The sequence below is a fragment of the Carassius gibelio genome, chromosome B25 (assembly GCF_023724105.1).
Source record: "Carassius gibelio isolate Cgi1373 ecotype wild population from Czech Republic chromosome B25, carGib1.2-hapl.c, whole genome shotgun sequence".
Lineage (NCBI taxonomy): Eukaryota > Metazoa > Chordata > Actinopteri > Cypriniformes > Cyprinidae > Carassius > Carassius gibelio.
In genome coordinates this window covers 19,113,854-19,130,870 of record NC_068420.1, presented here as the reverse complement: position 1 = coordinate 19,130,870, position 17,017 = coordinate 19,113,854, and the positions used below count along the sequence as shown (strand labels likewise).

General features: G+C 37.2%; 1 protein-coding gene and 1 long non-coding RNA gene across 3 annotated transcripts in view; one reads left to right on the top strand and one right to left on the bottom strand.

Annotated features, from left to right (window-relative positions):
* Nucleotides 1–1,706: 1,706 nt before the first annotated feature.
* On the top strand, nt 1,707–3,005 carry LOC128013801 (uncharacterized). Its single transcript, XR_008183406.1, has 2 exons — nt 1,707–1,914; nt 2,329–3,005. It is a non-coding gene; the product is annotated as an uncharacterized LOC128013801 (long non-coding RNA).
* Nucleotides 3,006–4,775: 1,770 nt separating this feature from the next.
* Nucleotides 4,776–17,017, bottom strand: part of LOC128013745 (ras association domain-containing protein 8-like) — a 31,821-nt gene continuing 19,579 nt past the window's right edge. For both annotated transcript variants that reach the window (XM_052596940.1, XM_052596939.1), the window contains exons 2-6: nt 11,296–11,454; nt 9,293–10,155; nt 8,008–8,182; nt 7,111–7,197; nt 4,776–5,014 (exon numbers count right to left, since the gene is read on the bottom strand). In XM_052596940.1, the coding sequence (XP_052452900.1) occupies nt 4,983–5,014; nt 7,111–7,197; nt 8,008–8,182; nt 9,293–10,155; nt 11,296–11,398 (1,260 nt within the window). In that variant the 5' untranslated portion in view covers nt 11,399–11,454 and the 3' untranslated portion in view covers nt 4,776–4,982. The remainder of the gene's footprint in view (nt 5,015–7,110; nt 7,198–8,007; nt 8,183–9,292; nt 10,156–11,295; nt 11,455–17,017) is intronic.

Sequence of the window (17,017 nt, the reverse complement as noted above, 5' to 3'; positions counted from 1 at the left end):
TCTAGTCCACTGATCTGTAATAGAGAACAGTAATCGTGCTTTCACACAATATGTGAATGAAGCATTTAGTGTCAGTGATTTACATGTCAATGCAAAGTCGCAATTAGACAACCTGCGGCGCGAATTGATTATTACTGCCATTTGAAACGCGTAATACATGCAAATCGTGTGAGTTAAAAAATCTGAACTTTGGCTAAATTTTGCGCCACATTAACCAATCATGAGCTTGCTTTAGTAGTGACGTGATTACGTCGTAGCGAGCGGAGGGAAAATCCAAAACAACAATGGAGGACAAAGTCATAGTCGCTGTATGTGGATACCCGGAGCTGTATGATACTTCATACTTTTACAGAAACAGTAATAAAGAGGATCTTGCTTGGAAGATATAGATTAATTGAATAAAGACCAAAGATTACCTGATAGATTTACCCAAATCTAATTATATAGCCAAACCTAACCCTAACCCTTTATCTTGAACCACTAAAGAGACATCAGAGTCAGCGGCAAATATCAGAAGGACTAGCCGAGTTGAGACTGCTCTCGGCAGATACATGAGCACTGAGCTCCCGCTGAGTCTCCGAAATCAGCGAAACACATTTTTAAATAGGCACTGTCTTTATAAATAAACAGTAGCTCTGAGTTTTAAACAACTACACTCTCACCTGAAATACTTTTAAAACTACATTTCATGACACGATAACAGTAATATTTTGAAAATTATCTGAATAAATGGTGATTGAAATCACAATACTGTGTGAACTCAACTGGCAGAAGGGCCTCCCATGATGCGAATTCACATCTGTTGTAAAGTGAACACGCAAATTAATCGAATAAATTCAAAATGTTCAAGCATCCAACTATGCAGGAATAGCGCAATTGGTCAAGTCTCGTTTTCCCCCATCTTCATGTACCTTTAGGGGCTCCATAGTCGCCATTCCCTAAATCAGCTTTTTACTACTTTCTTTAATTATTTGTAAAGCTAAATATATTTATTATATATTTTTCATGTATGTATATTTATTACATCTAAATTAAACGTTTATTTTGAAAAGTACCACACATACCCTCCCTGTACTGGAAAACTGCACAATAACTCTAAATATCTTTATATTTTTATTCAAAATCCTCAACCTTATGTTATAGCTTACATAAAAAATAATGAATAAAAAGCCATTCTAATTTTCGAAATTACTTTCTCTCTCTCTCTCTCTCTCTCTCTCTCTCTCTCTCTCTCTCTCTCTCTCTCTCTGGTCATGCTTCGTACGTGCACATCCACACCAGCTTCATGGCTTTACTATACAGAGCCCAACCACCTTCAGGACGCGCGGGGGGAGCTCTTATTTTTCTAAAACACTTAAAAACAATGCACAGTTGTATCAACAGAGCATTATTTACACCAGATTCCACTTTCGAAAATTAAAACGCAACGCATGACGCGTAAATGTCTCGAAACACGTCAGAAAAGCGGGAAATAAGTGCGCCGAAAATGGTTCATTCCTAAAGTACGACGTGCAAAACCGAACGCGCCGCTCCCCGCTATAACTCCGAGAAAACCCACCGAACCGTTGACGCGCACAGCCAAGCCCCTGCGACGCTGTAATTCGATAGTTCCATTTAATAGGCGGGCTTTCAGCGAGGAGCTCTGCCAGCTATTGGCCGACTGCCACGTCAATCATGCACTGATTTGCATAAGCAGGTCAGGTTGCAGTTGCAGGGGAGTGGACAGGGTTGGGAGAGATAGCGCAAGTGAGCTGAACTTGTGCTGTTGGAGCGCCCTATCCTCAATATAATACTTAAGAAATTATTTTCTTTGACGAAAACAGCTCTAGCCTCGTGTGCTTTAATTAACACCAACTAAGGACAGTCAGATTTTTCTCTTCTCCCAGTAACAAACGGGTTTATTGGGAAGTTGAGGTGAGTAAGTGTGGCTTTTTGCTTCAGTTGTCTGTCAAAATAATATTACTGCATTTATTTGAACAAGATGAGCTGACATGCTTTCATACTTTAATCCTTTTACATTTCTGCTTTGTTTTCCCTGTATTTGAGACGAATACAGCGATTACATTGCCATTAATATTTCACCATCAGTGATAAATAAATTAAAAATACAAATGGAGACCTATATTAACAAAATGTGATTTATAAAAGCTTTATTTGTATTTAAAAGCACATTCAACCGTTTCACTGAGGCCTCATGGTCGAGAAATAGGTGATATCGTTTTGTATTGTACCTCATATAATTAGCATATAATTAGCATACATTAATAAATGATGATAAAGAAGACACCAGGTGCCGAAGCTGTGAAGTGAACTCTCTTATGTTTACAGGTACATCCCGGACTTCTTCAGATCCTGTGATTTCTGAGAGCAGGTAAGCCACTGACTAACGCACATTGCGCCTGTTTTCCACTCCACTGTGCGTGTGACAGCGGCTAACCAGCTTTTGGATGAGTGGCTGTCCTCAGCGTCCCACCGGAGCGTCCCGAGGCGGACACGGCCCCCAGAGGGACTCTTCTGGGCCCCGTCCCATCCTTCGTTTTTTTGTTCCTTTAGCTCAGATGGTAAAGAGGTTGTGGGTTCAAATCCCATGCAACTTATGCCAAGAAATTAAGCGTTAAAGTGTCACAGACCTCTCCGCTTCGCTCATTCGAGGTTTTATTCGTAATAATAATAATAACGCTGTTTTTGCACGTAAGCAGCAGCTCTGAACTTTTGAACTTGTACAGTTATGCAAATCCAGAAACGGTGACTGTGTAAACAGCTCTGACTCATACTGACGCGTCACATGAAACCCCCTCGGCCTGTTAGCTGAGCTTTAATTGATCATGGTAGTAATTCAACGTTCGTTCTGATCTGATCACAGGTTTCATAGATATATATACAGTAAAAGTGTTTTAGTGGATGTTTTACTTTTTCAGTGTGTTGGTGATTTCATGATGTGGCACACAATTGTATTATATTGGATAATAGTATGAAAATATTTATTGAATAAAATATCAAATAAATTTTAATTGTTTCTCTATTCCTTACATTATATAATATGAAATATATAAAATCTAAAAATATAGGAAATAACTCTATAAAACACGCTTTTAAGAATAAAATATTAAACATAGTTGTGCAATTTTTGTGTGAAATGGATGATATGGCGCAACACTAAATTATAAAATTATTAACAATCTAAAATGTTTCATTTGGTACAATATATATATATATATATTCCATTTAAAATATTAATTAATGTTTCATTATTATTTTATATTATTTAAAATAAACCCTGATGTCACAATATACTTTATATTATATAAATCTCAATGTTTGAGTGCACAAACTTGATTTTAGAGACAGAATATTAAAGGTTGTAAAATATTAATAAGAAAGAAATGGTTTTCATTTATTAAAAAATGTAATCCTATTGTGGCAGTACACACTATATTGTATTACATTATATCAAATAAAATATAAAAATAAGAAAATATTAATGTTACATATTATATTAATAAAAAAACAGATCCTAATGTGGCAGAATACATTATATTGTATTACATTATAACAAGACAAGTTACAATGTATATATGTGTAAAATAATATATACACATAAATCCTGATGTTTCATAATACAAACATACATTTATAAACAAAATATGGTGTGATTGTGCAAAATAAGTGTTGATAATTTCTTTAATCCAAGCTCTTGTTTTGAAAAGGCGAACAAACAGCGCTTCATACAATGTAAATCTCAGATGATTTAAGTGGTTTATAGTTAAGTTTGGGTTTTGAGTTCCATAAAGTGTATAATCCTGCCTCTTAATAGTTATTAAATATCTTATAAATCAGTTCTGAATGTGTTTTTTGTAATGTATGGAGGATATTAGGAAACCGTGATCATCGTGTGTGTGTGTGAAGAGCTGCTGTTAGTGGCTCTTTGGGTCTGATCCTCATAATCCACTCTGCTATAGTTCATCATGAGATCTGAACAAACAAACCGGCTTCTACTGTATCAAAGATCTCAGACTCGTTTAAGGAAGACTTTCAGAAAAACATGACGGGACTTATATAAAGAGAGAGAGATCTGTTTGTTTTTAACGGACTTATGACTATCTTTATAAAAACGCGTCTGCAGGGATTTTTATACATCATGTGGTTTAGTTCAGCGTTTTAAGATCAACCTCGTGTGATCAAACGTGTATTTTTGTTGACGTTGGGCCAGTTTGAGTTTCTTTATTTCTGGTTACTTTAATAAATAATGTGTTCTAATAAAAGTCTATTAAATAAAATATATATGACAATTATAATATGCACATTTTTGCAGATAAAAATATTATATATTTTACATATTAAATAACTTTAACATAATATAGAAGTATATTAACTAATATGCATGTTAAGATTAATTAGTACTTATATAAGCATAAAAATATTTTTTATATAATATATCAAACTAATTTTAGAGGTTATAGGTCAGCTCGAGTATGAAAATCTGATAATTTACTATTATTTTCATTTATTTTTTACTCAAATTTGCATTTTAATCTGGAATGAGATTTATTTTGACTGTTTTTCTGTTTTTGTATTTTTGTAAATGGTTTATTAATTTAGTTTCTGCAGTTTGTATTTCTGTTTTAGTTTCAGGTATTATTAACCCTGGCATGCGGCAGGTGTGTGAAATCAATACTCACCGAATCCATAACATTTACATTATTATTAATCCAGTTTAAGTATCATTTCAAATCTGAATCAGTAATATAAAACAGCAAAAGAGGAACGACGAGACATCAGAGACACAGTCTTTATTGTACTTAAATACATAGACAAAAGTAAAAGTTCTCCAGATAAAATCTGCTCATATTTTACACGTTTTGAAATGTACCAAAAAGTAGTGAATATATAATTCATATATACAGTGAATATATAACATAAACGGTTATATAGGCAGTTGAATAGAAGCAGAAAGTCATTATAAATCCTGTGCGTCAGCTTTATTACCGCCAAGACGATTCTCGTGAAGTCAGGACTGCAAGACACATAGAAAACATGATAAGAACAAAACTACGTCAGACACATTCCCATGCACACACACACAGCCGAGAGAAAACAGAACCAAACGTCTCTCCCTGAGTTTTAGCTCCCAGTCGTATAATGAATATATAAAAGCATTGATAATGTGTGGGAGTCATCAATTTGATGCTATTTGGTCTTTGGAAATAAATACAGAAAAAGACATTCCAGCCGTCTTACTTTGCAGGTTCACAATTAGAGTGTGTCCCGATATAAGAAGCAATCGATCACTGGATAAACATCTACTAAAATATGAGCTTTGGTCATTTATATCTTATTTATGCAAAGAAAATGTAATCATGGGAAAATTTCCCTTCAGCATAATGTAGTTAGCAACTGCTCCAACTTTCTAGTTTCTAGTCCAGTTTTGTACAGTCAAACCAAAAATTAAGCAGACACCAGATATAGTTTTTATTTATTTTTATACTAGTATAGGTGCAAGACACTATAGTTTATTTCTGTAAGTGATGATAGGAAAATACAGTGAACCGTGACGCATATTATACCCGAATATTCTTCATGCAGTGGACTATCAGTAAAACTGATCGAAATTTGGGAACAAAAATTATTCAGAAACTTTGATCTGACCGTGTTTTGCTGAAGTGTTTTTCTTTAATTGCTAATGCAACCTTTCTACACCACAGACTGAACAAAATGAAGCTTTGTTTGGTAATTGGTTGAGCTAAATCGGACATCCCCTCACTGTTGAAGGGATAGATCACCCAGAAATGAAGATTTGTCATCATTTACTCACTCTTATGATGTCCTAACCCATATGACTGCCTTTATTCAGTAAAACACAAAAGGAGATATTTAGCAGAATGTTCAAGCTGCTGCTTTTTCCCCATTTGAATACATATGATAGACAGCAGCTGGAATTACAACACATTCTTTCAATTAAAACCCTAATAGTTTCTAAATAAAACATATTTTTTTTATCCAAAATGTCTTCAATTGTGTTTGAAGATGGACGAAATTGGGGTAAGTGATTAATGACAAAATTTTGGGGTGGAGTAACCCTTTAAAAAGAAGCAAAAACCAAACTTTTTATAAAGATGGCCTTTTGTTCAACAAGCACCACCATACAGTTTAAAGTCGCCATTCATGCTCTTCTTAAAAAGACTATTAAGAAACTTAGGCTCAAAGCTGTTTTCTTAGATTTTAATGAATCCAGCCCTGGAGGCCGTCAAGCCCCAAAACAATCCATTAAAGTATCATAAGTGTCCAATGTTTTCTGAAGTCACATGATGTATTTGTGTGAGAAAGAGACCCAAACAGAAGTTGCTATTATTAACTGAAAATCCTTCAGTTCTCATTTGCACTTACATATATTCAAACTGGTCACACTGTTTGATATCAGTGATGTTTAATGGTGTCAAAGCTATGCTGAGGCAAGCGGATCACAAAAAGTCTGGAAAAGAGCAGCGTGAACATTCTTCAAAATGTCTTAATTTACATTTCAAGAATGAAACAGTCACACAGGTTTGGGACACCAAGAAAATCATAACAGAAATTTTATTTTGGGGGGAAACTATCCCTTTAATGACACACACACAGCCAAACAGTAAGGACACCAAACTGGGACAGAAGAGTGTAAAGAAGAAAAAGAGTGTAGAACTCAAGTGAACATGGCAGAAACACTTTAGCTTGCATCAAAATTTAAGACAAATTTCATCTTTGTAAGCAAAAATATCTCGACTCCAACAACAGTTTTTAGCAGCTTGTCAAGATGTGATTTGTAACCAGCCCACCACCCCTTAAACTAAAGCGATGAAGAGCACAGCTTGTGGTAACACTTCTTTTTGAAAGGCACTACATACTGACTTCATGTAACATCTACATTTACAGACCAAATATGCATACACTGTACATTAATAGCACTAATATACAGCGACTGAAAATATCGTTTTGGATTGAAATATATGGTTAAGTTGCGTTAAATAGTTGACGCAATGCCTTTCAGCTAAAGTGCTATAATAATCAGGCATGTTGTTCAGAAGAGAGCCTCATGCAGACACCTTCACCCAGGAAGCATCTGTCACACATACACACCCTCAGGGTTCAGGCCGGACACCAGGGGGCGCTGCAGGCTGCGCGGGTGACCCACGAACTGCTTGACAGAGGGACATGGGGGCGAATCTGTGGGAAACAACATAAGTTAATATAAACACAAATATCTGTACTAGCCATATAATAAGCTTACAGTATTTTTCAGTATGCAATGTGTATGCATGAAATAAAATGCAGTATACACCAGTCACTACAAGGTATATTGTATCCCACAATGCAATGCACTTTCTATTTCCAGTGTAAGAAATGAGCTGAGATGTTTAGCATCTCTTTTTTACATTAGACATACAGTATTAAAGCGATAGTTCACCCAAAAATTAAAATTATACCATTAATTACTCACACTCGTGTCGTTCCGAACCTGTAAGACCTTCGTTAATCTCCAAACACATTAAGATAATTTACTACTACAAACGTAGTAGGTCTCAAGGGTTTGGAACAACGTGTGGATGAATAATGACCGAATTTTCATTTTTGGCTGAACTATCCCTTTGCCACTAAATTGAAATGTAAACAAATTCACAATGACTGGATGCTGTTTTCGAAATAACAGTGCAGTCAAGTGATAAAATGCGACAATTTATCATTGTATGGATACGGGCAGTATATACTAAAGTATATACTTAAAGAGTACTGACTACTACTTAAAAATGGCATGTGAAACATTGTGTGTTATGGGAGTATAAACATTTAAAACAGTAGTATGCTATAATCACTTCATCTCTTAACGTTAAATGTTTCAAGCTTCATCCAGTTATCGGGTGATTATGGTTTCATTTGTAGTATTTTACTATTGTGCAGGTTATACTGTAATACTAGAAATAGTAAGAGTAAGGTAGCAAGCTTTTTGAAGTCTACCATTGTAAAAGTGTACCATACCGCTGTCTTTGTGTGTGTCGTGCTGTTGTTGAGTCAGGTCCAGTTGTTCTGGGTGTTCACTGAGGTCTGTGTGGGGTTGAGTTGGAGTAGGCAGGGCTCCAGCCTGCTTGATAAACTGTTGTAAATTGCACTGTCTCAGCTCTTTATTCAACTCCTCCACTTCCTCCTGCTTAGCCTACGCACAGAGAGAACAGACACTCACAAACAGTCTGCTTACTAGAATAAAATACCAAATATTTTTTTTATTATGAATACAAATGATTAAACATTATCATATTTTTTATATTGAAGTTTATGGCCGACAACTTACTATTGTATACATTTTAGAATATATTTTTATTTATACATTTTAGCCGCAATGCTTTAATTAGTACCTTTAAACACTCCCTGTAAGCCCTTGAATTGTGCGTGTTGTCTGAATATGAAATAACCAACTATTTCTCTTTTTGTTTTCTTCTTGTTGTAATTCCATCAGTCGTCACAAGGCGGCCATGTTTTATCTACTACAACAACAGCCAAGACAGTAAGTCTGCCCTGCGGCTCTGATTACAGTAATCTTAGGATTTGTTCTATGATATGGGTACCTTTGACACTGTTCTGGTTGTAGGTTTCGTTTGTTTTAACAAGACAAGTCAATGGTAACCACAAAGAATGTGACTCAAGTAATCACCATTTGAATAATTCACGATAATTCACAATGGTCTGCTGAAGAATGAAGATCAACCTAATTTGCATGCATGACTTGTCTAAACGGAGTAGATTATGATGATGTAATACCCGATTAGTCATGGTTGATTCCCTTGCTTTCTGGAAGAACACATAAAGGAAGACTTTTGAGTGGCACTGTGGTATAAAATAGTATAGATCGATTTCACAGACTTGCAAGTCCTTGATTTAAGTCACTGGAAATCTGAAATATTGAAATGCTTGTATAAACTAAGGCTGGTGCATAATTATGTACTGTTTGAAATTCATGCATGCCCAGCAGGAAAAGAAACTCGGTCAATGGGTATGCGCCTTTATTTTGTCCTTTCAAGGCATAAAATGCACAGGAAATAAAATAAATCTTTGCGAGTCCAAATAAAAACATTTGTTTCTGTGCACAGAGAAGGCAGAATTCACAGTTCTGAGTGTGAAATACTTTTAAAAGATGGGTTCCTTTGTTCGCTTCCAAATTTTTTTAGTTCATTGATCATGCACCTCCGCAGAGGGGACCGTAATACCCTCCTGCATTTGCAGCCAACAGCTACAAGCCTCTCTCTAAGGCCACGCCCTCTCTGCTTACCTTCAGCAGAGTCTCCGCCCTCCCCAAAGCCTTCTCAAGCTCTAAAAGCTCCGCCTTCAATTCCTCCCCCTGCTTTTGTCGACTTTGAAGATCAGCCTCGACTGCCCCCAAAGAGTCTTTTGAATTGGACTGGTCGGGCAAGATGTCCACCTGTAGCATTTCTTTCTGAATGTCCTCTTCAAGCTGCATGGCGCGAGTGTTGAATTCGTGCAACTTTTGTCCGCAATCATCCAGTTTAGCATGCAGCTCTCCTATCCACCGCTTCATCCCACGCTCCCTTTCGGTCTCTATCCTTAGTTCCTCCTCCCAGAACTCCTCGTCCACCAACTCCTGCTGGTTCCTCCACAGGGTCTTCTCCAAAACTTCCATCTCTGCCTGCAGGGATGACTCTTCAGCAGATGACTCTTCCCAAGTCTTGCATTCCTTGTCCACAGCCAACAAATGGGACTCGAGGGCACGTAGCTGCTCCCGCTGCTGGAGAACATGCTGGAGCACCTCCTCTTTAGATGGGCCCGGAAGATACTGGGTGTGTGGATCTGGGGACGCCCTCTGTTCAGGAGAGGGTGTTATACGAGAGTCTTTAGTTTTCACATGGGGGGAACTGGAGGGGCCCAAGTTAAAAGTGAAAGATTTCTTCGGCAAACCCCGTTTGAGTTCTGATGTGGACGGCTTGGAGTGAGGGAGGGTGCGGTTGTGCAGACTTTGCTCTTCACTGCTACTGGGACCGGTCCGCCGCAGGAAGAACTGCACCTCGCTGCTGTGTTGGCCCAGTTTGGCCAGGGACTCCAGTGGGCGCTCATTGGCCAGTAATTGGCGCTCGGTGTCCCTCAGTTTCTGAATGAGAACATAACGACCCGTCTGGCCTGAGGAGAACACAGGGGTAGTTAGAGTCCAAAAATGTGTTGAACCTTATTTGTATTCTTATTACATGGACAATCCCCCTGGATCTAGGGGAACTTTCCTAGGGTTACTCCAAGTGTCTTACTGAAGGCCATTATGGCAAGGGATCATGGACCACCACTTTGTGGGCCTCTAAACTACAACCTACTGGTTACTAGCCCAGATCTTTAAACATCTAACCCAAGGTTTCTAAAGTTTTTGAGGGCCACTGCCTTGCAGAGTTTAACTTTGAACCCTTATCAAGCTTACGTACCTGTAATTTATTAGTAACTGTGAAGAACATAAGACTGCTTGGTTTTTATTTAGGTTTAGAGTTAAGTATTATGCCATTTTGAATACTGCTTTTCATGCAGTGTGTAATGTAGCTCTATGTGAAAGCAAACAATCTAAAAGTTAGAAAGAGAAATCAAGTTAGTCTCCCAAAAGAAAGAATCAACTCCAAAAAGCGTAAATGAGTCATTAGTAATTCGAATCCCACTTCTGTGATGACTACAAGTCATAATGCGTGCCTATGTTCTCTGCTGGCCGGCCACAAAAAACTTGACTCAACCTAAATTTCATAATTTAAATAGTGACTGCTTCTCTATTCTTGGGGAGTTTACTGCGAGATTCACTTGAAAATGGCTCAGAACCCAGTTTATTTGAACCAGCTGGCTCGACTGAATCGCAATCTGTATGAAAAATAATAGATGTTTATATTTTATTTTGTGCGTTCAAAATACGCAACCATGACAATGGGAATATAGTTTCCAAACACGCGGTGTACGCAGTGTACCAATCACAACAGACTGGGCTATCTGACCAATCAGAGAAGAGCTGGCTCACAGAAAGAAGAAGTTAAGAGCGACTGAATCTTAGAACTGCTTCAAATGAATCTTTTGAGAATCATTGGAAAATTATGTGAAATTAAATGCATATTTTGATAAAACAAACATGTTACTTAATCGTACATGCAAAGCTATATTAGGAGACTCTTATTAGAAACCTTAGAAATTGCATAATAGGGGCACTTTCAACTCTGCAAAGCTGTGTCCCTCCAGGATCGGATTTGAAAAACCCTTGTTTAACCTCACCCCCTAAAGTTCCTTCTCAGAGGTTCTTACCAATGGCTTGGGCGAGTGCAATGACTACGTCCTGACATGATGTCTCTTCTGACAAGCCGCAAACCACTCGTACAACTCCATCCACCCAAACTTTCAGCTCCATCAGAGACACTGAACACAGATCAGCTCACATCAGCAATGCATGGTAACGTCTGGATTCTGAAGAGAAAAAGCAGCAGTGGTGACAAGTTAATACAAATTTGTCTGAGAACAATCAAAAACTCACCATCATTTTCAGTTATACTAACATGTCTGATTCTAAATGTGATCGTACCAGTCTACAAGATGCAATATAGTGGCTGAAGACATCCATGACAGACAATTGTTAACCAAACATTTAGCAGGAATCCCCAGTCCCAACTTTAAATACTCAAGTAGGGCTGTGGGATTCATCGGAATCGTCATAAAATAAAGTTTCTTATTTTGTCGGTTATAGAGACATGTTAAAACTTTTTGATAAAGCTCTCATTGGTTTTCTTTTGGAAATATGTTTCAAATCCATATTGAATGCATTTATGACTGTAAAGCATGTCTACGTGTGTCAAAATCGTGATTAAATTCGAAATCGGTAAATTGATCAAAGAAATCGCGATCGTTTTTTTTTTTGTCAATTTCGCACAGCCTTATACTTAAGCAAAGGCGGTGTGTGTGTAAAGCTCGGCCACTGGGTCTTGGGGTAAAAATGCCACTAAAGTAGACATAATGCCCCTGCACAAACAAATTAAATCTATGATGTTTGTTGCTAACAAAGTGTAAATTAATAGAAAGTGTTGACTGTGCATTAAATTAAGATTTGCTCATGTTCCGCCATATTTCATTTTAGGTGTTTTTATAGTCTTGCGCGTTTTAACCAATCACACACAATTCTGCTGAGCTTAGGAATGCAGTGGCCAATCAGAGGTGTTCAGATGAGTCACCGCTGAAACTCATCAGCTTTGTTGAATGCACACATGTTCGATGACTGAATTCTAGGAATTCTCTCATAAACAACAAAGCGCAGATGCACGTACAATGTAACTAAGGGATTCATTTCACAGTCTAAACAGCTTCAGTGATTATAATGGTAGGTGTGCTTTTGAAGAGTGTGATAGATCAAAAAGAGTGATAATGTATAGTGAATATATTCACAATTTGAATAACCGTGGGAAGGAAACATTATATAATTATCGATTTATAATGTTTTAATTAAATTGTAATCACATTAAATAAAAACTCAGTCCCATTAAACATTTCTTTTTTTTTTTTGCCTACTTGACCCCGTGTCTGGTTCTTGCATAAAAAGACAGGTTTATGATGTTTATAGATTTGGCTGCTATTAGCCTTACCCTAGTGTTGGTTCACTCTCCGCCTATGTACTCAAGTACTTCATTTAAATCACCTATGGAGTTGATTTGAGAACTTGAGTAGAAAATAAATTACCAAACTGCCCATCTGAACACATCAAATAAGGTCCAAAATACATCCATGAAGAAAACAGCCATATTGTACTTCAGCTGTTTTTACCTGATTGCTCAAACCCTGCTGGATTTCCAGCCATGAGACATGAAATGGTGCCTGAACATCAGGACCAGTGGGAAAGCAGATTTCAAGAGTTATTATTAGCAGAAGGTTGATGGACTCAATGCTCTGCGCCAATTAAATGCACTGCTGGCTCTTTTCAAAGGCATCTCGGCAGATGAATGCTTAGGGGAACAGACAGCCAGAATGTAGTTGTTCAGAGACGGCATGTTCTTGCGTGTGTGTCTGACTCCAGCAGGAACAGATGGCACTGCTAAGGTAAGATGTAGTATCCGAATGTTTCAGCCATGCAGATACTGAATGAACCGCTGTTTGTGAGATTAAATGAAATTCTTTGGTAAAGTCTATTGCATTAACTAATGAAAACATTTAATAGCAGCACTAAGCTACTAAGCGGACCATTTAGCAGCTGCCAAAAACCCAGCGATGGATGTCCTATCTTCAAGCCTTAAAGTCATGTGTAAAAGAAAATGAAGAAAATTTAAGTCAGAGGAGCAAGAACCAAGACCACGCCAGGAATGCATTTTCATCGGAATAATGCCACGATGGCATTTGTTTCCTTTATAAATTGTCATTAATGGATATCCAAACCCGTTGAGATCCATTAACTTCCATCTCTCACACACAATCACTTGCACATGTCCAGACCCACTGCTTCAGATATGCAGACCCACCCCAGACACATCTATAACCTCCCCGTCTCCTCCCTTCGGAGCGCGTCCTCCGAAAGCTATGATTACTGGAATTATCCCATTCCTCTCTCTCATCATCCTCTTTATGTTTTGCGGGCTGTTGAGAAAAATGTCCTGAGGAACAAGCACACTGTGAAGGCATGGTGCGCTCTCTTAACAGTATTATCAGATGCTATTAGCCAGCTGTTCTTATTGAAATCAATACAGTGCGCACTATTATCATTAATACCTCATTGTAAATGTATTAGATATGTAGCAAGAGGAGTGAACCTGTAGAGACAGAGAGAGAAGTTTCACATGAGCACACACACACACACACACACACACACACACACATCTGTAGAATGTAGCATGTTAATGTCATCTTTCTCCTCAAGGGAAAAGAGACACACACTCTGTTTATAATTCTGCTGTTTAATACACAAGTGTAGAAGTGCAAATACTTCATGAGGCATTGCTGACGTTACGCATTACGTCTATTGCTTAATCTACTGAAGTACAAAATTTGCTGTGCGACAGAAAATGAATGTTACCTTAAACTGTGCAAATCTGATCAAATTTTCCAAATATGATTTAAAAATCTTAAATCAGGATGAGTAATTTTATTTCACGCTAACAATATATATCTTGATATAGTTGCTTTTGCTTTTAATAAAAGTTATGATATAAAAATGCTTTAAAAAATGCTCATCAGCAGTGTCAATATCACAAAAAACTAAAACTAGTCTAAATAAAATTAAAAAAATCTTAAGACGAGTGACCAGTCAGTGATTAAATAATAATAAGAATCTAAGAAACTAATAAGCAATAGGACAAAAAAAAAGAAAAAAAGACTACAATAAAACATAAGAAAAGCTACATATATTGTAGAAAGTATTCGAATGTATAAAAACACTGCATATTATTCACGGTGTAAATTAAATGCATCTTTTTTATTGTTAAAGTTACAAGAGTGATTTTTAGTGATTTATATTTGAGAGATTTTCTCTCTTTTGACAGCAGAAATATTAGACTGCTGTCACTTTAAGAGCTGCCTGGACACATACTGTTACACGCGTTTTCTTTCTCAACTGTCTGCTTTTACTTAAGACCTGTGTCTGTTATCGGTGTTTATGAGTATACTTGCAAAGATGGGCATTTTGACCGTGTGTTTATGTAACAAGCGAGAAACAAGTCAGAAATCTCTACCAGTTAACACATTTTTACCAGTTAATCATGTCTTCTGGTATATCGTCCCCCCATTATTCCAAACCATACAGATTTGTTGTTTTTTTGCCTGGAAGAGAAACATCCCAGCAACCACCTAGCAACTATCCAGAACACCCTATCAGCCACATTACCCAAAACTAAAACCACATAGCAACACTAATAACCAGAACAACAGCCTTAGCAATGTACAACTTACAACCTCACAACTGCCTGTCAAGATATAACTCCTTAGCAAAACTAACAAACGCCTAGCAACACCCTAGCAAACGCCTAGCTTAGAAAGCATCCAAATATTAGCCACAATATAACGCAAAAGAAGATTCATTATTGATAGTTTTTGTTTTGTCTTCACAATATAGGCTAAATCGAATACATTTCTATTAGCAAACATTTTGGCATCACTCTAAAAAAATCTGGAGTTGTTCCGATTCCGATACTAGTATCGGAACTATCACAGATACCACAACAAATTAAAATAATATTATACAGCTGTATATACAGATACACACCCAGGTATCGGATCAGTACTCGGTATCGGCTGATACCATGAGCCCAGGTATCGGAATCGGTATCGGGAAGAGAAAAAGGGTATCGGAACATCTCTAGTTAAATACAACCCAGCGCCTGGTAAAATATGGACAAACCCAGAACTTGGGATGTTTTGACCCAGCGGTTGGGTTAAACATTTAACCCAACTGTTAGTTGAACACAACCCAATTGCTGGGCTTGTTCGTATTTTACCCAGAGCTGGGTTGTATTTAGCCAAACATTTTTTAGAGAGTAAGCAATGGCATATCTTGTCAAATGTCAGTCTGAGACATTTTACAGATATATTTGCCATAGCAAAATTACACGTGTTTAATCCAATACCAACTCACACAATAAGTCATTGTTCCCTCTCACATGCAGTACAGACACTGTTTTCTGCTGCAGCTGTTGAGGTGTATATTTCCCATGATGCCGGTCATCTTCAGCCCCCATATAGACACAACAACAGCTCTTTCTTAAAAAATACTTTACTGAGAACACATTTGAACCTACTCTGACACAAACACATGGCCTAACATGTCTGATTTTCTGCAGCTTTAACAAATAAAAACATTGTAAGATCCAAGGGCAGGGTGGGACGGAGCTCTCTGTCAGCTGTAGTGTGGCTCTGATTTAATGTTTCCTCAGCAGATGATCACTAAATGAATGCGGTGCTGAGAAACCAGAGGGATTGTGTCGCGGAGTGTCTGGAGAGAATTATTACGGTCTCTACACATTATGAATCAAATGGTGATTTATTTGGATGGCATCTCTACCCCACAGCAGCAATGCATCAGCAAGATTTCTGGCTAAGGATGTTTCATGTGTAAAATAACAAATAAAGGGTCATGAAAATGGGCACTCATGGGTATGTCCCAACATTTGACCAACGCCAATGCTCTCTAGAGTATGTTACTCCCTCAACACCATCTGTAACTACTAGCAATAACAAGTAGCTAATATTTGGCCAAATTCCTGTTTCAGGGAAATATGTCAACGATGAAAGGAGAGCTGTGCTTTATAAACCATATAATTGGAGTTTTTAATTGTAAAACCTTAAGTATACTTAAGTTTTGACACAAACGCTTAATATATGTTGTACAATTGAATGCATAGCTTTTCAATGTATACTTAATTTGATAGTGCACAAACACATGCACGCAAGAAATTCATGCTTGCTAGTCTTTGCGCTATTTCTCTCCAGATGTCACAACAACAAAAAACATTTATTTGTACTCATTAAAATTAGAGTTGTACATATCTCGTTACCCCTTGACACAATCACTTGTCAATGCGAGCACTTTTATTGTGATTGCATCTTCAGTAGTTTGTGGTTGTTTCATTTGTTTCTTTTTCAACTGTGAAACGATGGTGGCACCAGTGCTACCATGTTGTGGACAAATGAATTAACAAAAATATTCAAGGTGCATGTGCTAGCAAAGAATACAGAGTTGCTAAATTAGGAAATTATATCAACAATGAAAGAAAAACTGATTATCAAGCCATTTAATTGGGTCTTTACAATAAAGCATGTAGTACATGTATTTTTGATGCAAATGCTTAGCATATGCATAGCTGAACAGATAGATTTAAAAACGTGCACACTACAAAGTTTTATCCTCGTCCAGTGTTTGTGCCATTTCTCTCCAGATATTATGACAGATAAATGTATTTGTTTGAGTTTTTAAGAGTTACATTTAACTCTTAACGCCATAACACGATCGTTCTCCAATGCTGGCGCATTTATTGTTGCATCGAAGTAGTTTGTTATTGTT